At 31.9% G+C, this 23,095-nt stretch overlaps 2 protein-coding genes across 2 annotated transcripts; one reads left to right on the top strand and one right to left on the bottom strand.

Annotated features, from left to right (window-relative positions):
* Positions 1–9,957: 9,957 nt before the first annotated feature.
* Positions 9,958–11,705, top strand: LOC25479731 (UPF0481 protein At3g47200). The gene has a single exon (XM_013587822.3). The coding sequence runs from the start codon at positions 10,031–10,033 to the stop codon at positions 11,267–11,269; it is 1,239 nt and encodes a 412-aa protein (XP_013443276.1). The 5' UTR covers positions 9,958–10,030; the 3' UTR covers positions 11,270–11,705.
* Positions 11,706–14,382: 2,677 nt separating this feature from the next.
* LOC25479730 (ultraviolet-B receptor UVR8) lies at positions 14,383–22,766 on the bottom strand. Its single transcript, XM_013587821.3, has 11 exons — positions 22,713–22,766; positions 22,496–22,640; positions 21,383–21,493; positions 20,893–20,953; positions 20,126–20,244; positions 19,425–19,510; positions 18,548–18,749; positions 16,274–16,327; positions 15,537–15,650; positions 15,147–15,203; positions 14,383–14,931 (listed from the first exon to the last, which is right to left on the bottom strand). Exons 1-11 carry the CDS (start codon positions 22,733–22,735, stop codon positions 14,707–14,709), a joined length of 1,197 nt encoding a protein of 398 aa, XP_013443275.1. The 5' UTR covers positions 22,736–22,766; the 3' UTR covers positions 14,383–14,706.
* Between the last annotated feature and the right edge of the window lie 329 nt (positions 22,767–23,095).

Genomic DNA, 23,095 nt, shown 5'->3' on the forward strand with positions numbered 1-23,095 from the left:
AGAGATTAAAAGGACTCACCATGCAAATGAGTTGTTAGAAGCTGGAGTTAGGTTTCAAGTGACCACTAAAGCTTTGTTTACGAGTTGGGAGAGGAATTAGAGAAGACTTGAGAAAAAAATGAGCAAGTAGAAGAAATAGAGGAAAATGGGAGGGGATGACTTTGGGGTTTAACTTTCTTCATAATACAAAACTCTCCTCATTTGGCCTGAGGAACTCATAATCTATGTTATTATAATGTTTTTAAATTAAAAATATAGTAATCATATGCATTAAATTATCATTCTCTAAAAAATTACTCTTTTAAAAAATTTAAAAGATTTTTTCATTTTCCCTAATATTTTCCACCCGTCAAAATCTTCCCTTCTCCTTCCCTTTAAACAAAGCCTAAAAGTGAGTGTTTACTTGATTTGAGGTTTTCAGAAAGAGTTCTTGAAATTCCTCAATTAAGAGCTGATGATCAACCTGAAATTTTGTTTTGAAATATGGTTGCTATGGAGTAGTATCATTACCCTAATGAATCATATATTATTAATTATGTTGCTATTTTGGATTACCTTATAAATACTGGTAAGGATGCAGATATACATGTTCGGAGCAAAATACTGGAAAATTTGCTTGGAGACAGTCATTATGTGGCTAATTTGTTTAATGATCTTTCCCAAATTTTGTTTCGGAATATGGTTGTTGTGCTTGTTTTTCTGCTCTTTTTATTGCGCTAACGTTTAAAAATTATGAATTATATTTTTTTAAGAAAATTTTATTTTGATTAAAACTAAAGAAATAAATGTTTGTTGCTTTAAAATTATAACAAATCAAACTAATCATGATTATCTATTTCAATGACACCAATAATATAACAAAAGAATATAATCTAAATTCTTGTTTTTTTAATGACACCAACAACAATCTTTATTACAGAAAAAATTGTTTACGGGTATAATTGTGATAATAAAAAAGTATAAATAAATATATTAATCTAGTTTGTTACACATTTTAAAGAATAAAGGAAAAAAAATGGACATATATATATTTATATGGTGTTTGTTACACTTTTATTTTAGGGTAAACTGCATTAATGTTCACCCCCTAAGTTTCAAAATGTTGTAATTTTGGCCCCCTATTAAAAAAATGGCAAAAGTGCCCCCATGTTTAGGAAAATATGCTTTTTTGACCCCTAACGAAAGGGAAATATGATCTTTTGACCTTTTATCTTCTCAAAAAGTTGCGACTATGGTCCCTGTTTTGGGACACGTGGCGTCTTCTCAGCAATTTTGTGACGAAAGGGGCCAATATTGCCATTTTTTAATAGGGGGTCAAAATCGCAACATTTTGAAACTTAGGGGGCGAAAAGTGCAGTTTAACCTTTATTTTAATATTTGAATTTATTTTTATCTATTTGTTATATTTGTAATATGTATTGAAAGTTGAGGGTAATTTTCAGAAAAAATCAGAGTCCAAAAAAGCTGAAACATGCTATTTTCTTTTTATATATTATAAATTATTATCACCAATGTACGTTGTTTGTTTCAATGGTTTCATTATTTTGTGTGTTGTGTAATTAGATTGAAATTGTAATTTCATATAAATATAGGTCTTCTGCCAAACAAAAAAGCAACTTGGTCAGATTTTATTGTTGAACAAAATGTGTATGTTAGTGTGATTGGCAAAATATAGGGGTGCATGTAGAAACTCTTAACTAATGTCGTGTCTCGCATGTGTATGGTTCCACGGTGATAAAAAACTATTGTTGAATTAATTGATTTTATATAATTGATTTAGGTGAAAAAATGACTTTAATATAATATGATTTATGTTTGAATATCTTGATTGAAAAATGATTTTTCATAATTCAAGTTGTTTGGATAATTTTGATCGAAATGACTTTTAAGTGTGAATTTATCAAAACTAGTTTGAATGATTGAAAAAGAAGAGGAACATCAATAAAATAAGAGACTGCAACACTTGAGTAAATGGTGAATTGATCAACAGGTCACATCAATAAAATGTTGAAGGCTGAAGCGCTTTTCTTTGGACGCATAAGCTACCCATATTAGCTCCAACCTTAAATTGATTTTGGAACAACAATCACATAAAATTATTAAGAGCCCCAAACAAGTTGATTTATTTAGTACATAACTCTCGTTTGACCATGTGAACTCACAACCAAACAAGCATGACATTGATTTTTTTTTTTTACCATATACAACTACATTTATACTCTTCTCCATTTTACTTAAACTATCCATTTTACCCATTGTGTTGAACTATCTCGGTTTTTATTTGTTTAATAATTATTTTTGGAAATCTTGTTGAATGTTTTCCTGTATTATCATTGATTTTGAAAAGGTTTAAAAACGGTTTCCGTATACACTCTTTGTCTCAAATTATATAACGTTTTGAACATTTCAAACGTATTAAGAAATGTAATTAATTTTATATGTAAAAGAGATATTATGAGTTGTTTTACAAAATTGTTCTTAATAAATAATATAAGAAATATAAATTAAAGGAAGGTCGATGGAAGTAAACGTAGTAACCAACCAATTAATGAAAGTAAAACGTCGTAATTCATCTTCAAAAAATAATTAATAATGTGCCAAAAAATAATATGTAAGGAAGGTCTGTGGAAGTAAACGTAATAACCAACCAACCAATTAATGGAAGTAAAACGTAGTAACTCGTATAAACAAACTATCCATTATATTTTTCCCTAAAAAAAAAAAATCTATCCATTATATTTTGAACATTTTTTTAACATTTACTTTTTGTTAAATAAAATTTATGTAGTCTCGCTGTCTAGGGTCCATTTGTTGTAGCTTTTTTTAAAATAGGTTTTGGTAGTGTAATGTGATTTTGTTATAATTTTTTTAACAAAGAAATTTTTAAGGAAATCTTAAAATGAAATCTGTTTGAATAGTTTATCTTAAAATGTCATTCTAAGTATTTCATCATTTGGTTATAAATTTTTTTGATACTCAAATTTTGAAAAATTCTCTAAAAAAAAAAAAAAAACTATTATATAGCTTTTCATAAAAATCATTTTTGAAAGATGTTATGTTGAAAAAAATATGTGATCTTTACTATGTAAAATCTCGAACAATGAATATTTAAGTGAGTGAATGTGAAAATCTCTTTTTTAACTTATATCAAATGAGTTTGAAATAATCTTTACTATTTTTGAGTAAATTTAAAAAAATCTATTTTTAAAAATACAAAGGAAAATCTATTTTTTTAGAATTTAACAAACGGCCCTTATATGGACCAATTTTTAAAGTATAAGATTCATATAAGTTTTATCGAATAAGAAAACATGTGTTAGGTCTCGTGAGCATAGCTCAGTTGGTAGGACAATGGATTGTTATATGCAGGGGTCGGGATTCGAACCCCGCCACATAGCCCATGTATTCACCTTATAAGATAAATTCTAACCATTAAACTACCTGACAAAAAAAAAAAATAAGTGTTAGAGATTATTAAAATAATAGTGTTCGTAACACTCATCAACTAATAATATTTAAATTTTCACATAGACAGGAGAAAGAAGGCGGGTGGAAGTAAATGTAATTCCTCTCAATTTCAAACTTTTCTCTCTCTAAATTTTATGTTAGCTAGTATGAAAACTCGTGCAAAGTACGAGTTATAATTTCGTCATATTTGAGAGAAAAATGTTGTATCAAGTGTGAGTTAAAATTTCACGTTGTATGGAAGAGTTGATGTTGAACAATATATAAGTGAGAGGATACATGTACCTGATGACAGCTCATCTTAGTTATTCTTAGCATGTTTTTCAGTTATTTTTAGTAGGTTTTACCAGCAAAACAGAGGAGTATTAGATCAATTGCCTATGATTTCAGAACATTTGTAATGTTTTCTATATTTAAGTCTGTAATTCTATTATTCCAGAAACATTACAATTTTAGGGTGTTCTTGATGTAATTCACGAAGAAATCATGCAAATCATGCAAAGTAAGACATCTGAAGATTTATGTGGACCTTGGGAAGATGAAGAATGGAGATTCAAGAGGCCTCATAAGACTTTACAAAAGGAGGAATTTTGTTCTAAAGTTTCAAGACATCTTACATTGAAGAAAACACCTCAACAGACGAAGAAAACAGGCATTTCAGCATAAAAAATGCACTGAGGTGCGCAGAACAAGACACCCACGCGCCCAAAAGGTGAAGAAAAGTGCTCAGGCGCATTCATAGGGGGTACCCGGCACTCAGACATGCAAGGCACATGCGCTTGGCGCTTAGTTGAGGCGCCTAGTGACTTGCGAAAAAGTTACTTTTTATGACTTGCGAAAAAGTCACTTTTTGTGACTTTTTCACCCATGAAAGCCCGTGATCTTAGCCCAAGTTAGAAGGAAACTTTCTCTATATATAATGCCTACATCATTCACAATTTCTCGTTCAGAACTGGAGTTGTTCAAGAGCAATGCGGTTCTAGGAGTTAAGAAGGAGTTCTATCTTCTCCCTATCTTTCCTAGGGTATGTTTTTATCTTTTTATATTTTGTCTTAGTTATCATGTGTAACTAGATATTTATAGGTTAGGGTTCTAAGATAAACCTCTATTTTTTTTGTTGGATAATTATTTAATTTAATGTCGTTTATTTTAGTATATTATATGTTCACTGTTAAGTTTCATTAGGGTTAGTTTATTCTGGCGAAGTGCAACCCTAGATTAAGTACTTAGGTTGTGACCGGGCTTAATATTTTGCTTATATCTTGATATTTATATCTTGTATACTAATATCTACCTATATAGGAAGTAAGTGATTAGTAACTAGATGAAAGATACCGAAAGTGAGTTGACCCTAGTAGTAAGTATTAAGGAGATGACATTACCAATACTGAGTAAAATCTGATGAAACTAGTTATTAATTAGGAAAACAAGCACCAAGGGGAGTGAACCTAGTGTGACCATTGTGCTCGACCTCTTGGTAAGGTAGACGCTGATAGGGTTGCCCATTTGTAGAACTAGTAAGGGGGAAGGAGAATGTGGTAAGGGGGGAAGGAGAATGTGCTATGAGTGTCCTAAGATTCATAGATGGGAAGACCTTCAGGAACATTGATCTTCATTGCCTTCGGAAACCTAGGAACGCCAATTTAAGTTTATGTGTCAATTACATTTCAATTTGCAAGACCCCGCACATAAGGATCATCGTGCGATCAGCAGGTACAGTTAGCCATCGAAGGGATATACCTAGATAACCCGGGATAGTTGGACCCCGTACGTAAGGATCACCGTGCGCTCAGCAGGTGCAGCTTGACAACCGACTAGGTTAGAACGTCCCAACGACCACATCACTTGTATAGTCTACTTAAGATAACTAAACGTAAGATGAATGTAATTTAACTCCAACAAAATAAATAGGGGGGATTCAAAGAGTCATAACCGCTGCTTACTTTTCTGCAACCAAAACAGGTAACTTGCTCTGTTGCAAACAGATAAAAATTGCAATCTCTAATTCTTATCTCTTTTATTTTATATCGTCAACTTAAAATAAGTAAAGTGAGTTTTTTTGGACAAAACAACAATCAATGTGGATACGATGCTCTACTTATCACTTTATTACTTGGTAAATAATTTTGTACACTTGCCTAATCCGGCCATCAAGTTTTTGGTGTCGATGCTGGGGATTGTTGATATTTCCAACTAAGCAATTCAAATTACTTATTTCTATCTTTTATTTTTCTGTCATTTATTTTTCAGTCCTTTATTTTTTCGCATTTTATTTTTCTGTTCTCAAAAATTCAAAATACCAAAAAAAAAATCCAAAAATATTTATTCCGGTTGACTCTGTCGTACTAAGAACTTTGTGTACTTTGTTTTATGCGTAATACCAAAACAGGTATTCTGCAATTTGATCCAGACATAGACAAAACTGAATGAGCACTTCAAAAAGCAGCCCGAATCGCAAGAGCAAGGTGTTCACCAATGTTTTTGGCGAACAAGAAGGTCTAGTTTTGGTTATTACAAGCAGGATCAAACTAGAAATCTTAGGACATGTTGTGCATATTGTTTTCATAAAAGTGAGTAAACACTCATCAAATTTATAGGTTGTTTTATGAATAAGACGAGTTCTTTTTCAAGAAAAAAGTAACCGTCTCTCGACAGGGAAAGTAAAAAAGACTTGAAAAAGTAAAGGAAATACAAGTCAAAGACTTTAAATGTTTAAAACGCATAAACTTAAAGAAAAGATAAATTGCATTAATGTAAAGGTGGTTCGACAAATCAGATTACATACATTTTATATGACTCTTTTCTCTAGACACAGGTATTTCGAGTGCTATAATTTCTATAAGTGATTTGTGACCTATTTTCCATATGGAAAACTACTATTTATACATAGCAAAATAACTGAAAAAAGGCCAACTCCCACGATTAACACTTCTTTGTATCGGACAACCTCTTGTCACCCACGTCTTCCACTAAAGGAAACCATTTCTTTTTGGATTCAAGTTCCTTCCTCTTCAACGATAACTGCTTGGTTTCGACCAACTTGCATCTTGGCTCATGTCTTGTCAAACCTTGAAGTTTTTAGATTCTTGCACGCGCTAAGTCCTGACTCTGTTGAGATCCTCATGCTAAAGAAAAATGCTTTGATTCCTGAAAAGTCAAAAGTCAACAAATGTTGACTGCAGTAATTGAGCCTGTCGAAACTGCAGGCTAACAAATCCCCTCAAATGCCATTTTCGATTGAATTTTTTTGAAGAAGATTGACATTTTTGAAAAACTTTAAGCATCTAATGTCATGCAAATTATGACTTTTAAGAGTGGTCTTTTCACTGCATGACTTCAGGATTTAGTGGGCCAATGCTCTTGACTGACTGGCGGCATATAAACGGATTAGAACCCAAGAGTTCATTTCGATCCCATCAGAAGACGCTGATTTAACTTTTTCCAAGTTTTGTCATCATTATGGCGCCTTCTAGGGAGTTCATGGGTTTTGATTTCTTCGAGAAAATTTATTAACTTCCCACTAACTCAAAGAAAACTACCACTCCCCTTAACCCACGTAGCGGTTATCGAAAAGGAAAAAATGAAGGGTTTCGTTCCATCCACTATCTCCAATGCTTATAAAGACCCAACTTCTCATTCATTTCTCGTCCCAACTTCCATCCCTTAAAAGGAAATTCGCATCCTTACCAGTATTTATAAGGTGATATAAAACAACAACCTAATCAATAATATATGACTCATTAGGAAAAATTACACTGAAAAGTTAAGGGTTAAATATGTTTTTGGTCCCTATAAATATACCAATTTTTCGTTTTAGTCCCTCTAAAATTTTCCTTCAACTTTTAGTCACTATAAAATTTTCAATCACTACTTTTAGTCCCTATTTTTAAGTTAATTTTAGTATTTTATAATGAAATTTAGCAGAAATGTGTAGAATATTATAAAAATCTTTCATAAAAAAAAATTAGAATTTTTTAACAAAACATAAATTTAATATGAATTTTTAACCATCAAAAATATAAAAATTCATATTAAATTCATGTTTTGTTAAAAAATTCTAATTTTTTTTGGGAGAGATTTTTATAATATTATGGATTTTTCTGCAAAATTTTACTAAAAAGTATGAATTCTACATATGAGTTTACTTTAAAGAATGGACCAAAAGTGAAGATGGAAAATTTTTTAGGAACTAAAAGTTGAAGGAAAATTTTAGAAGGACTAAAACGAAAAGTTGGTATATTTATAGGGACCAAAAACATATTTAACCGAAAAGTTAAATTTCGAATTTTTACAATTTCCATCAAATTAGTCCTTGTACACGTGGTTGCCTTGTTGACACGTGTAAAGGACAACACAACATACAAGAAGACATATCATCACCATTAACGGAGTATTTATAAGGTGATATAAAACAACAACCTAATCAATAATATATGACTCATTAGGAAAAATTACACTGAAAAGTTAAGGGTTAAATATGTTTTTGGTCCCTATAAATATACCAATTTTTCGTTTTAGTCCCTCTAAAATTTTCCTTCAACTTTTAGTCACTATAAAATTTTCAATCACTACTTTTAGTCCCTATTTTTAAGTTAATTTTAGTATTTTATAATGAAATTTAGCAGAAATGTGTAGAATATTATAAAAATCTTTCATAAAAAAAAATTAGAATTTTTTAACAAAACATAAATTTAATATGAATTTTTAACCATCAAAAATATAAAAATTCATATTAAATTCATGTTTTGTTAAAAAATTCTAATTTTTTTTGGGAGAGATTTTTATAATATTATGGATTTTTCTGCAAAATTTTACTAAAAAGTATGAATTCTACATATGAGTTTACTTTAAAGAATGGACCAAAAGTGAAGATGGAAAATTTTTTAGGAACTAAAAGTTGAAGGAAAATTTTAGAAGGACTAAAACGAAAAGTTGGTATATTTATAGGGACCAAAAACATATTTAACCGAAAAGTTAAATTTCGAATTTTTACAATTTCCATCAAATTAGTCCTTGTACACGTGGTTGCCTTGTTGACACGTGTAAAGGACAACACAACATACAAGAAGACATATCATCACCATTAACGGAGTTTTTGGATGGAGAAACCATTTTGATAGACGTCTGTAAAATTCATGGACGAATTTGGCTGATTGGTAGAAATTCAAAGACGAATTTGAGGTACTACCCTAAAAATATTACAACCAATTAATGCATATAGACCAACCAACCAAAATTATCCGATACGGTTGTGCTAATATATAAGGTAGCATGAGATAAATTTAATAGATGCAAAAAAGGTGGGTGGATTTAAGATAGCTAGAGCCTACAAGTAAATTAAATAGATGTACGGAAGGTTGTTGTAACTTGTAACCAACCAACCAACCAATCAATTAATGAAAGTAAACGTAGTAATTCATATTCCCTCCGTCTTATATTAGTTTTTTTTTTACAAAATAAAAGATATTCATTCATTCAAATTGATAGAGTACATTGATATAATGTAAATTTGTTAAAAACAAAAAGGATGAATATGTGAACAGGCTCACAACATCCATGTTAATAGCATAAAATGGCAAAGTACAATTGCCTACACATATGACTATATTTAAATCTCCAGAATAACCCTGTATCCGGATCTGCAACGTGGATGACGCCAAAGTCATTGATTGGATCTGCACTGGATCGAAGCTGATCTGACAATCTGAACTGATCAAATACCTGAGAGAAACAAAAAAAAAACGTCGCACAAAGACGACGAACAAACCAACGTCGCACGAAGACGACGAAATCACAAAATAAAAAATAAAATAGATGTGAAAATCACTTATTTCAATAAAAGGGAAAAGGAAAAACGAGTTAGAAGGGTGATTTTAGGTCAATGTGCACTTTTGACCTGACATATTTTAACTATATTTTTTAATTAATATACAAAGATAAATATTATCATATAAGATGTTGTATTCATCTCGATTGATATTTTCAAACTATTAAATTTTCATAATTTTTTCAACTAGATAATTAAAGATAGGGTTTGTTAACCAGTGCCCTACGGGCGATGGTTAAAGATGTCAAAAATAGAAAAAAAAAATCATTAAAAATAACTTTTTGACTTTCATAAAGTTAAACATTCCATTTTTCACCGATTTCCAATGCATAATTTCTATAATAGTCTTCTTAACTAGTGCCCTAAGGACACTAGTTAGCATTTTCCTTAAAAATATTAATGATTAAAGATGTGTATCGGCATGTATGGAGTGGTTGACTGCGACATGATAAATAAGACTGTGTCTATCATATGATTACCTTTTTGAAATAGTACTCCCTCCGGTCCTATTTACAAGAGAAAATTGACTTTTTAGATGCATTCAATAATGCATGTATCTAGTTAAGAACCTAAACAAAATACATAAATTATTTAATGTATCTAAAAAGTAAATTGTCTCTTGTAAATAGGACCGGAGGGAGTATTAAATAGAGACAAATATTAAATAAGAAATATGAAAATCTTCATAAGGATACGAGGGAGTGTCAAAAGACTTGAAACTTTTCATTTTCTTTCAAGATGTCATTGTCCAGCTTGGTTGATGATATGAATGTGATGCTCCACACAGCAGATGCACCTTCAACCGATAATCGTTGCATCTACAAGGTCCCCTCTGTTATTCGCAAACACAATGAAGACGCATACACCCCTAATTTCGTTTCCATTGGCCCCTTTCACCACGGTCACCCCCAGCTCAAAAACATGGAACGTCACAAACTCATTTACTTCAAAGATTTTCTCCAACGAACCAATGCATCTTTAAGCATCTTGATCAGCGACATATATTCTATCTTATCTGATTTCAAATGTTGTTATTCGGAAACCCTATCATTTCCTCAGGATGAAGAACTTGTTAAGTTAATCTTAATCGATTCCGGTTTTATAATTCAACTTTTTTGGAAATATTTTAAGAAAGATTTCCTAGAACCTTGGTTAGATGCTGGTATAAGATCAGATTTATTGTTACTTGAAAATCAGCTTCCCTTTTTCGTTATTGAAAAAATTTACGGTCTTTCGTGGAGTTCTACAAATGGTTCTTTTCTTGAACTCACTATTAATTATTTTCAATATTTCAATCAATCAAAATTGGTTTTTGATAATAATAGTCAGTGCATAAGGCACTTCACTGATCTGATTAGGATATTTCATTTGCAACATCCTATTGAAAGTCAGCCAAGTAGAGACAAGATCGACGAACAGATAATACATCTACCGAGTGCAACTCAGTTGTTAGAAGCTGGAGTTAGGTTTCAAGTGAAGCCTAAAAGTGAGTGTTTACTTGACTTGGGGTTTTCGGAAGGAGTGCTTGAAATTCCTCGATTAGAAGTTGAGGATGGGACCGAAATTTTGTTTCGGAATATGGTTGCTTTGGAGCAGTGTCATTACCCTTATGAGTCATATATTACTGATTATGTTGTTGTTTTGGATTTCCTTATAAATACTGGTAAGGATGCGGATATACTTGTTCGGAAAGAAATACTGACTAATTTGCTTGGAGACAGTGATTCTGTGGCTAACTTGTTTAATCGTCTTTGCAAAAATGTTATACATCATAATATCAGTTCTCATTTCTCTATTCTTTGCAAAAACTTAAATGCATTTTGTAGTAATCCTTGGAATAGGTTGAAGGCTTCTCTCAGGCGTGATTATGGCAAAACTCCTTGGCAAACTGCTGCTTCCGTTGCTGGAATTTTACTACTTGTTCTCACTTTGCTTCAATCAGTTTGTTCTGTCTTGCAAGTAGTACAAGCCTCCTAGTGATTTCTTTCATTGTTGAGTTCATAATTATTGCTATTAGTATTATTATCAATTTACGCTGTTTGTTTCAATGTTTCATTATCTTTTTGGTGTTGCATTAGATTGAGATAGTTGTTTTTCTGACTTCCAAAGTTCCTGATAACATATGGAAATAATTAAAAAAAAAACCAGCAGTAGTTAACTACAGCCGATTTTCTAGTTATAAATCAGTGGTAGTTATCTACCGTTAGGAGTATTTTAGACATTTCTATGTGTTATTAGAAACTTTTGGAAGTCAGAAAATCAATTTTCTTAGATTGAAATTGTAATTTTGTTTTGTATAAATAGGTGTTCTGCTAAATAAAAGAGCAACTTGATCATGTAATGTTGTTGAACAAAATTGGTCTGATAGTGTTGTTGGCAAAATCTACGGGTGCAAGTAGAAACTCCTAAGTAATGTCGTGTCTCACATGTGTTTGGTTCCAGTGATAAAAAACTGTTCTTGAATTAATTGATTTTATAGAATTGATTTAGGCGAAAAAGTGACTTTAATGTAACATGATTTATATTTGGATAGCTTGATTGAAAAGTGATTTTTCATAATTCAAGTTATTTGGATAATTTAGATCAAAATTACTTTTGAGTGTGACTTTACCATAACAGGTTTGAATGATTAAAAAAAAGAAGAGGAACATTAATAAAAAAAGAGTGCAAAACTTCAGGAAATGGTGAATTGATTACGAAGTTACATCAATAAAATGTTGAAGGCTGAAGCGTTTTTCTTTGGACACAAAATCTACCCATATTAGCTCCAACCTTAAATCGATTTTGGAACAACAATCACGTAAAATGATAAAGAGCATCCAAACAAGTTGATTTATTAAGTACATAACTCACGTTTTACTATGTGTACTCACAACCAAACTAGCACCGCATTGAAATTTTAAAGGATTAATTGATCATTTGGTCCCCTAACTTATTTTTTGTATTCAATTTGGTCTCTTAACTCTAAAAAAATTAATTTATGTCCCTAACATATAACTCTATTACTCAAAAAAGTCCATATCTATTAACTTTAACGTACGCCAAATATCTATTGCGGATCAACATTATAAATGGTTCACCATAGACCTCATCAATTATTAATTTTGTTAATTTCATTAACAAAATCCAACACCAATTTACCACCACCACCCAAGAAAGATATAAAAATATTACAACCAATTAATGCATATAGACCAACCAACCAAAATTATCCGATAAGGTTGTGATAATATATAAGGTGGTTAGAGGTAAATTTAAGGGAAATGCTAACTTCTGTCCTTAAAGTATAAGTTTAGAAGTTAAATGTAATAACTAATTTTTGAAAATTGTGCATTCAATGTTTTGAAAGGTTAAAAACTTTTTTTTTTCTTCATTAGAACACTTATGTTATTTCTTTTTTAGATCCTTAACTTGTGCCTTTAAAGCACAAGTTAACATGACCCTAAATTTAAATAGAAGTACAGAATGTCTGAATTTAATAGATGTACGGAAGGTGGGTGTAACCAACCAACCAATTAAGGTGTTGTTTTTCATAATAAAGATAAAATAACATATCTTTTGTAATGTTCTAAACTTGTTTCAAAAAAAAAATTGTTCAAAAATTTAAGAGTTCAAGGATAATTAGAAAAACTTTGTTTTAGTAGGGACTAAAATCACATGTAAACTGTTTTTATAGGGACTAAAAAAGTTATTAAAATTAAATAAAGACTAAACTTAGAAGTTTCAAAATTTATAGAGACCAAAAACATAAAACATAAGCCTACATTCAATTTAATGCAAAACGGTAACATAGGACATTGGATGGACCACTAGAGAGCATGTGCTTCTTATTTATTTACTTTTAGAAAAATGATAAATATTTATAATAAGTTGTTAAAATGTTAGTAGAGAGTGTTGAACCCACATAGATCATGCACTCTTCCTTTGTGTGGGAAGAAAGTAGAAAAGAAAATAAAAGATTATACTATTTTCTCTCCTTTGAATGTGAAATGAGAAAGAAAGAGGGCAAGATATAACTCATATTCATTTATTTATCTACCTACCACTTACAAAAAATTTAAAAAATGTTACATGAATGCATTTCTTTCTTTTCATTTTTCCATTCACTAAACAAGACAAATTTTCTCTCCTTTCTTTCTTCTATTCAAACATGGTATGAAGTTGTTTAATTTTCTCTCTATTTACTTTCTATCCCAGTCAATTTCTCTCCACATTCAAACAAATTATTCCAACCTTACATACACCTCTCAGAAACACAAAACTTCCTTTCTATCTATATCTTCACTTTTTCATTTTGTAAAAAAACAAAAATATATCTATTAAATTTCTTTCCATGACCGACAATATGTTCTAGTAATGCTAGTTCAGAATTTGAGGGTTTGCCACAATATCACCACTAAGTAGTTTACATATATGAGGCTTTCTACATGCATGAATTTTCACATCGTTTCTCTAGTGATCCTGGTATTTTATCTTTATTATTAAAAACAACATTGGAGAGTTATCTCCCAAAACCTTTAAAAACACAAAAAGATACTCGTCTAGAGTTATCTCCCAAACGGTTTACGCAATTGTAGGGGGGCAATCACTACTTGATAGAAGTTATCAATTAAATGGAACATAACATAAAATGAAGCGCATTGTTGTAAGTGTATATATTTGTAGAGACTTTCATGCCGTCTAGAGATATGACTTAAATAATCTTTCCATTACAAGTCCATTTTTTGGCAATAGGTCTAAAGGGTGTTTTAGGAAAAATTCAAAGTCTTGCATTAGGTACGAAATGGCATACAAGACTTTCAACAGCCTTATAAGTACGGCGTAGGTCATATCCCAAGTCGATACGAGACTCTCAACACACTCTCATGTTAAGGACTAGATAACTGAAGCAAGTAAGCTAGGCATTGATTTTTTTTTTTTACATTCATTTGCAAGATTATAGAGTGAAAGAACCACAATTGTCAAATTGTGAGCTAAAGATTTTGCACCAAAGTATATGAATCAGTACTAATAAACAGATTATATGATTCCATATTATGTGCCAAACATATAATGTCTCCTGTACTTAAAATAAATATGCAAAAGGACACTAAACACTGAATAGTAAATTGATGAATAATATATCATGAGTTGTGTTTGGAAGAACTTATTTTGAGTTTATTTAAGCTTATAGCATATAAATCTTGTTTACATAAACTCCTTATACTAGCTCATAGATACTGCTTATCAGAGCTTGTGCGAAATTCGGCTTCAAAAGCTCTTCAATCCTAGAAACGACTTATACATGAGCTCTTACGCAATAAATGTCGGTTCAATAAACGCTTATTTAAGTTGTTTGCCGAAACACACCTCATATCACACATGGACTGAGTTCCAAATCAGTCATTAGCCTAATCTACTTACTAGTTTCCATTTTAATCATGAATAGATTCAGCTTTAGATTCATCATCTTTCCATTCTACTATTGCCAAAGTATGACGGCCACCACAAGCGACGAGTTTGGCTATCCAATTTCCCTCAGCTTCACCGTCAGCGTCACCGAGATTCTGTGGAGGAGGGATGTCTATAGGTACCTCCATTGGTTGACCAGTAGTGACTTTCCTCCCATATCCAAGCCGTCCATGATCACCTCTACCAAACTGCAAATAATTTCATCAAAATTAGAAAAAATATTTCAAAATCATACATGCATCTCATAAGGACTAACATAACATTGGCCGAAAAATTCACAGAATGAAAACTGCTACTAATCTATAATATCAATATATAAAGGGAATATCAAATTTTGGTGACTTTTATTTCAGATTAAACAAAACATGGCAAAGAAAATTGAGATGGTGAGCAAACTACTTACAGAAAATATGCGCCCATCTCGGGTTAATGCAACAGAATGAGTACCTCCACAAGACACCTGACCACAAACCAATAAATAGATATTTCAGCATAACTAGTCATAACTATTATTAGTAAAAAAACACTAATGACTATTTTACAATCGACCCTGAGAGAACTTTATCTCTTGAGGTTATGACGTTAAGCTAACACCTTATGGCATTATGTAATTCAATGGAAGCTAATTAGAGATGATAAGATAAGAAAAAAGTACATAATTAGAAAGCGCTATTTGTGAAGGTGAAATCATTTCCACTATGAAAGTGACTGTTGTTTCCTAGACACGATATACCAATGCTGCATACTTTGATAAAAACTGATCATGAGAGTGGATAGTTACAGGAGATAGTACCTGCACAATATCTTCGCCGGCTAAAAGTTGAACCCTCTGAGGTAACATTTTACTGCTCTTATCACTATCACCAAATCCCAGCCTACCATGTTCTCCCCTTCCCCAGCCATATACCTGAAACAAAAACATCAAAGATAGCATTATAGTCCTCTCTCATTGGAAAAACACCACCATGGGAAAAAAATCTATGGTTATCACATAGTGAATCGGAAGACCTATTTTTCGAATCATGAATTCAATCTCATTATAAATCGTAAGACATGTTACCAATGAAAAATGCCATTTTAAGTGAAAACAAGTGACGATACAAAACTATAAGTTGATATATCGTATATGAACCTTCAAATAATTCAAGTTATAAATCAAATGACAAAAGAAAGGTGGTTGGTTATACAAAGGTAACAAGAAAAGGTGGTTGCTTACACTAGGTTTAGGTAGTGGTTCATTAGTTAGGATTGGGATTCTAGTGAAAAATAGATACACACTAGAGATTCGTATCGTTTGAATCCAATTTAATATCGAATTGAGAGATACAACTCGTTTGATTCGTATCTTTAACCATGAAAAAATCCACTAAAAACTTTGGTGCTTAACTTTTTGATTCCATGAATATCGCAAGATGGTGTATAACTTTGAAATGATAGTAAAAATAGTCAAAAACACGCTACAAATATTCTTCATGGATTTCTTGAAAGTAAAATTTAAACATAATAGATTCCAAAAAACAGAAAGAGCACCTCTCCGTCATCTGTCAATGCAGTAGAGTGCCATCCACCAGCTGCAATATCTACCTATAGTTTCACACAGATTATGAAAAAAAATTAGATAAGCTATTTTAGATATGAGTGAGTGAACAACAACAAAAAACATGCATGCAGTGTCGTCTCTTCTGTAACACATCCTTCACGCCAATATTAATAAAATTCCATTATTGTAAATATGACTTTCCTCTCTAAAATCCTATAGTTTCATCCTATTATACAAACAGCATCCAGCGACTCAGTATTGTCAAATTGCAGCTAATGTGGAACTCTAGCGTAGTGGACAGTATTGAACAAATCAATATTGCTCTGTCATACACTACTTAGTACAAATGTTCTCAAATATCAACTATAACGACGCTATATCACTGTAGCATACTGAAATTTGAACAAGCTGCTGTTTCCTGCGATCCACAATTGACAACACTGACGCAACTACCAAGAAAATTGGGCTAGCCAACTTACCCACATGATTTATCCTGTACTTATGTTGCCTCTTGAGCATTAGAAAAGGAAAAAGTCTATAACCTTTGCAGTAATGTATAATCTATTTTACTGCATAATTTAACTAACATCCCAAGTTTGGCAAGGATTCAATTTAGATTACGGGGAATTGCCTTCAAATACCCATATCACCATATTGGCAATCCTGTTTATAATATCAACAAGGACATGAAGCTTTGAGTAGGGAACATTGTGAAATATTGAATCATACATTGATATGATAAGATGATCAGAATAAATTGATCTAGTTATTTTAGCATGTGGCACTGCCTATGGATGAAATTGTGTTTAGCCATGTCTTTATATTATAGGCAAAATTACTCTAGCGGTCCTTTAACTGTAACCCTTTTTCAGGATTGGTCCTTTGATTTATATTTCCCGAATTGCTCCTTTGTGTTACATTACATTTGCATCGTTGGCCTTTTAAGTTATGGTCATGTAGCATTGATGTCTTTTATGTTATATAGTGTGACTGTGAACCACAAGTTATGTTCTTCAACCACGCATGTTTTTTTTTAACAAAACTTGTGAAAAAGGCCAACTGTACAAACAAAATGTAAAATAAAGGACCAATTTGAGAAAATAAAAGTTAAGGACCGATCCGGGAAAATGGTCAAACTTAAAGGACCATAGAAGTAACTTTTTGGCTATATTATATTACAGCATCTTAGTTTGTCTTCTACAATTAGTTTACATATTACTCATCAGTATTATGATTTGTTTCCTAATATCCCTATTTATTTACCATTATAAGTGTTTGTTTCCTATAAATAGGGATTAGTGCTTAGTCTTTTGTATTAAGTTATTATCAACAAACAATATTCAAAATTCTTATTATTTTTCAACAGTAGCTATTGTTACCGCTGGCCAACTTCTTTGGTTTAAGCTTTAACATCGACTTATTTATTGTAAATGCTTTGTGTGGGCTATTGCACACCAAGGATGAAACATTATCAGACTGTAGCATTACCCGTCTCACCGATTTCATTACTTGTTACATTGAACTAATGGGATTTCTAAATTGTCAAACTTAAGAGTCTACGTAAACTTGTGAAACTTTCAGACTCGACTCATAAAGTAAAAATAATAGTTACTTAATGTAGAAATAATGTTAAAAACTATAGCATACTATGTGCATAGTAATTACAACATTTTAACCCAAACCAGACCAAACCTTAACATACCTGAATACACAAACATAACATCACACTTTAAATTTGATGTAATTCACAAAATTGAATCACAAGATAAGTTCACAACTAAGGTTTATACACAGCAGACCAATACAAAGGATTGAATTTAAAAGTAATGCCACTAGACACGATTCGTGATAAAACAGTACTACGTTGTGTGATCCATGTAGTTGACTGCCTTGTTTGAGCTGATCTACTGACATATGTACTTCTGAGACTGTTTGGGAGAGCTTATGGAAATAGCTTATGACATGGCTATAAGTTGTTTTCAGCTTATTTCCACACGCTTACCAAGATAGTTTATGAAAACAACTTATAGTTTATATGAAAACAATTTGACTTTATTTTATCTTCTGTTATAGAAATAACTTATACATAAGCACTTACATGATAAGAGCTTATGCTATAAGCGTTTATTTAAGTTGTTTATCCAAACAGGGTTTTAGTTGGAAAAGGCATTGGTGGTTATTGTACACAACAAAGTATATTACTATGCATTTTGCCAAAATGATCTACAAATAAACAAGTCGACTTTGGAAAATGAGATACAAACCACGGTAAGTCCAGAGAGTCCTTGCACAGGAACAGGTTGTGACCTTGGTTGCGTATCTCCAGTTCCAAGTTGTCCATATTCATTATTACCCCAAGCCCACAGAGTTCCATCTTCTTGGAGTGCCAAATTATGAAATGCACCTACTGCTATAAGCTTTATATTATCAAGACCTTGCACCCGAACCGGGACTGAAATCTGTTTACTGCAAGATATGAAGCAAAGATATTAGAATTAACATAAAGCAGAAGCTGTTTAGTCAAGATCAGATAACCATCCAAATATGTAAAATAAATTCATAGATAATAGGGATATAGTTATGTCAAGTAAAAACATAAAGTACTCGAGTGGCTAAAATAATTGTTGGTAGAAGTAAAGAAACAAAGTTGTATGGCAATGTGCAATCTATACAACAAATTTGGTGCATTTAGTTGGCACGGAATTCTCAGTACTTTTGAGAACGTTTATTTGGCAAGTAACTTGATTTGCAATAAGATTGACCATTTGGATCTTGTTGGCTGAAGTACACGGCCTTCTGCGCAGGGTTTCAGTAACAATATGTGTAGGGATTGGGAAGCTTTTCTACATATAGAAGCTACTTAGTCATTGATAAAAGTGCTAAAACTGCTTTTATCTTCGCTTTTTCATAAAACATATCTGATTATCATAATTTTGTAAGCATGTTTATTTATTTAAAAAAGCATTTTTTTTCTTCTTGAAAACACAGAAAATGAACCCTATGTTGATTTCCTTTTATTTCCTTGGATGCTTTCTGTATTGTTCTTTGTTTAGAAGGATTTTATCCTACTCTCTCCTTGTATGCCATTCTCTTCATCTCATTAATAACTTATTACTTTTATTCAAAAAAGAGAAAAATTACATGTCACCAGGAGGCCATGGCTGACCCCATGTCCAAACATGCCCTTCACGTGTAAGTACCACTGAGTGAGTTCCTCCAGCAGCAACCTGCACCAGATGTAATTAGAACAATATCAAATAGCAATCTATGGTATGTTATTGTAAAAGAGATGCAGAAGCTCCATTACAAACCTAAACACTGTAGGACTATATTTATTGCATAATGGCTAAACAATAAGAATCAAATTCAAATTTCGACGCTTATGCATAAGATAGCTCATAGAGTTGTTTAATGTGATGATTAAGGATTAAAACAAGTTGAATGGATGGAGAAGTACTCTTATCGAACAAATGTGGCATATAAAATTGCACAAACTATAGAGGGATTAACTCGTGTGCATTCTATGAAGCTTTAGAGAGTAGTTAAGTGGAGATTAAAACAAAAGACTCACATCACAGAAAAAATATTCGGCTTAATGTCAGGAGATTGATCGTGGAAATGATATTCTTGTTATAAAGACTTGTACTTCACTCAACAAAAGGATAATAATATCTCAGTAATTAAAGCTAGATGAAGAATTGCATAGGAATTCTACTTGTATTTCACTAAACAATCTGATGAAATTAAGAAATGAACGCAACTAAATATTTTTCTCAGAAACAAAACAAAGGTAAATCATATTTGGTTCCATCATTGCATTTGCATTGGCATAAACAAGTTACCTGTCGAACAGAAAGCTTAGGAGCACAAGGCTGAGGGATCACAATATCTCTCCTCAAAGGTCTACCATTGTCATCCTTGCGCTCAGGTTCTTCACCACACTGACCATATTCATTTCCACCTGACATCAAGTATATCTGCTCTTATCATTCTCATAATATATTCATAACAGTGTTGTGAAATGTCTATTGCATAGAAGAATTTGAATAAACCGCTGCTCTTATACGATATGCTATATAAACAAATTCTTGTTAAATAGAAACTACTGTGGAACTATAGCGCTGTGGCAGAGCGAAACTTGAACAAACCGCTATTTTTGGCGATCTCAATTAACAAACTAATGCATGAATACCCACTTTTTGATTTTTGAAGAGTACTCACTCCCACAATCTTCAAATATTTTTGTCGATATAGATCAATAGAAGTTCACCCGCCGACACTCATTCCGATTTTTCAAAAGTAAAATATCTATAACACACCTATTACCTATGTATATATGACACTTATCTCATTCTTCAAAATGTGCAATGCAATCAATTTTGTCTTCAATGTCATTCAACATAATGAGAAGCCAAATGAAAAAAATGGTATGTCCTAGTTGAAGCAGAAAATCAGAAGACACTCCACATCGTGTTTAATGACATTGCCACTTTGAAGGGTTATTTCACTTCTAAGAATAAAAGAAAAATACTTCCCTCTATAGTCACAGAGAATGAGAGAAGCAAAATATATAACAAACACAGATGTTGGTGTGGTTTGAAATGAATACCCCAAGCATAAGCTTTTCCGTGATCATCAACAGCCAAACAGTGCCAACCACCAATAGCCGCCTTAACATCATTTAAAAAAAACAAAAAAACACAATCAGAACCACAAGTCAATAAATATAATCAATTCAAATAACGGATTCAACTCCTCTAAAATGAAAAATTCAGGTTATAGTGGATGGCCAAAACTCCACCATATGAACTTGTTAATGCAAACAATGGCACCTCCATAGGAGGTGGCACTTCACAAATAGCCTATGGCATCTACCACAAAATCCACCACACGATTCCACCATGGCCGGTATTTAACAACAGTGTTGTAGGGTATGTTTGGATGGAAGATTTTGGAGAGGAGGGGAGGGTTTATTTTTCTTTTCTAAATTAAAAAGCTATAAAATGTTTCTAAAAATGGAATTTTTCTTTACAGTAATCAAATCCTCGTATAACACCAAAGAAAACAACAACATAAGCAAGATAGTAATATAAAAATACCTGAACAATGTGAGCATGGGAAAGTGCTTTGACTTGGCTGGGAATGTTTTCAGTCTTGGTCTCAGCTGGGTGTCCAAGAGTTCCCCTTTGATTCCAACCCCATGTAAACAACTACTCAGAACAAATAACAATGAGAGAGAGAATAAAAAAGTCAAATATGATTTTAGTCCCTATAAAATTACAAATCTTTTTTAACTTTAGCCCAACAAAAGATTTAAACAATTTTAGTCTTCACCTTTTACAAAAACAGTGTTTTTAGTGCTATGTAAGACTAAGAGCGCCCAATATAGGACTAAGGACATGTTTGAATGAACAGTTGAAGTAAGCTCTAACAGTATAAATGCTTATTATATAAGTATTCATGTATAAGTTGTTTTTTATAACAAACGATAAAACAAAGTTAAATTGTTATCGAGTCTGATTGGATATTTGGATTGGTTTATTTCAGCTTCTCTGCTAGCATAAGCACTTGTAAGAGTCTTTGAGAAGTCTTATGTAAACATCTTATGACATGTCTTATGTCTATAAGTTGTTTTCAGCGTATATGAGTATATCCATAAGCTCTACAAGATAGCTTATGAAAATCACTTATATCTTATATCAAAAATAGTTTAGAGTTTATTTCATCTTTTGTTATAGAAATAGCTTATATGTAAGCGCTTTTATGATAAGTGTTTAATTAAGTTGTTTATCCAAACAGGGCATTCACATAAGTTGTACCCTATGTTTGGTTCCACGCTTCAAGCAGCCAGAATTGATTATGGAGGTGTAAAGTTTATTTTGACATGTTTGGTTGCCCTCGAATGGAATTGATTTTGTCTCCATAAATAATTCTAACTGAAGCTAGGATTTGTAGCTTTTGAATCTAGACGTGATTTTTAGACTAAAATTTATCATTCAACTCACTTTTACTTAAATGCATCCTAACATAAACCGCTTTACATTCAACTCACTTTTAACATATGATCAAGAATTGTTCCACCCAGCAATCGAATTTAAGTTCTCCAGAACGATAAAAATAGATAATTTTTAGCGAATAAAAACATATTAAACTTAAAAAGGTTAAATTTTTCAATATGTAATGGAGTGAAAAGTGCACACACAAACACTGACCTTGCCATCATTCAAAATGGCGAGTGAATTTCTACTACCAGCAACAACAGAACGAACATGTTGAGAAGGAAGAGCTTTAACAGAACAAACCCATTCCTTATCTTCGTTTGTACCAATTCCTAATTGACCATCTTCACCTGAACCCCTGCAAAAAAGGAAGGAGATTAGTATTGAAGGAGAGAGATAGAGAACAAGAGAGAGAGAGAGAGTTACCAACCAGGCAATGATGTTGGAAGCCATGAGAATGACAGACAAAGATTGAATTGAAAGAGGTCAGTCAGTCAATCAGGTTGAGAGTTGAGTTTGGATTAACGGATGTTGTTTGAAAACAACAGGACACTCTCCAAAACCTATTACTATCAGTGTAATTTTCTTATGTTTTTTTTTTGGTACACTAATTTTCTTAATTTTATTTACAAAAATATATAATCTATACCTTGATTTATGGAATGGAATTTTAAAACTAATTGCTAATTTTTATAGGAATTTTTAAATAAACCTAAGATGCGAGTCTCTTTCAAGCTTAATCACAGATGTTGCGTTCAAATTCAGTCTTAATAATGAAAGCGTGTTAAATATGTTGATGAAGAGTTTTGTCAT

This window comes from Medicago truncatula, chromosome 6 (assembly GCF_003473485.1).
Source record: "Medicago truncatula cultivar Jemalong A17 chromosome 6, MtrunA17r5.0-ANR, whole genome shotgun sequence".
Taxonomy (NCBI): Eukaryota; Viridiplantae; Streptophyta; class Magnoliopsida; order Fabales; family Fabaceae; genus Medicago; species Medicago truncatula.

Bases quoted from the DNA above. Each gene is read 5' to 3' on its own strand.
- LOC25479731 (XM_013587822.3), top strand. From the start codon at position 10,031: ATGTCATTGTCCAGCTTGGTTGATGATATGAATGTGATGCTCCACACA.
- LOC25479730 (XM_013587821.3), bottom strand. From the start codon at position 22,735: ATGGCTTCCAACATCATTGCCTG. The intron at 22,641-22,712 runs GTTGGTAACTCT...CCTTTTTTGCAG, and splicing joins GCTTCCAACATCATTGCCTG to GGGTTCAGGTGAAGATGGTC. The intron at 21,494-22,495 runs GTCAGTGTTTGT...TGTTCTGAGTAG, and splicing joins CCATTTTGAATGATGGCAAG to TTGTTTACATGGGGTTGGAA.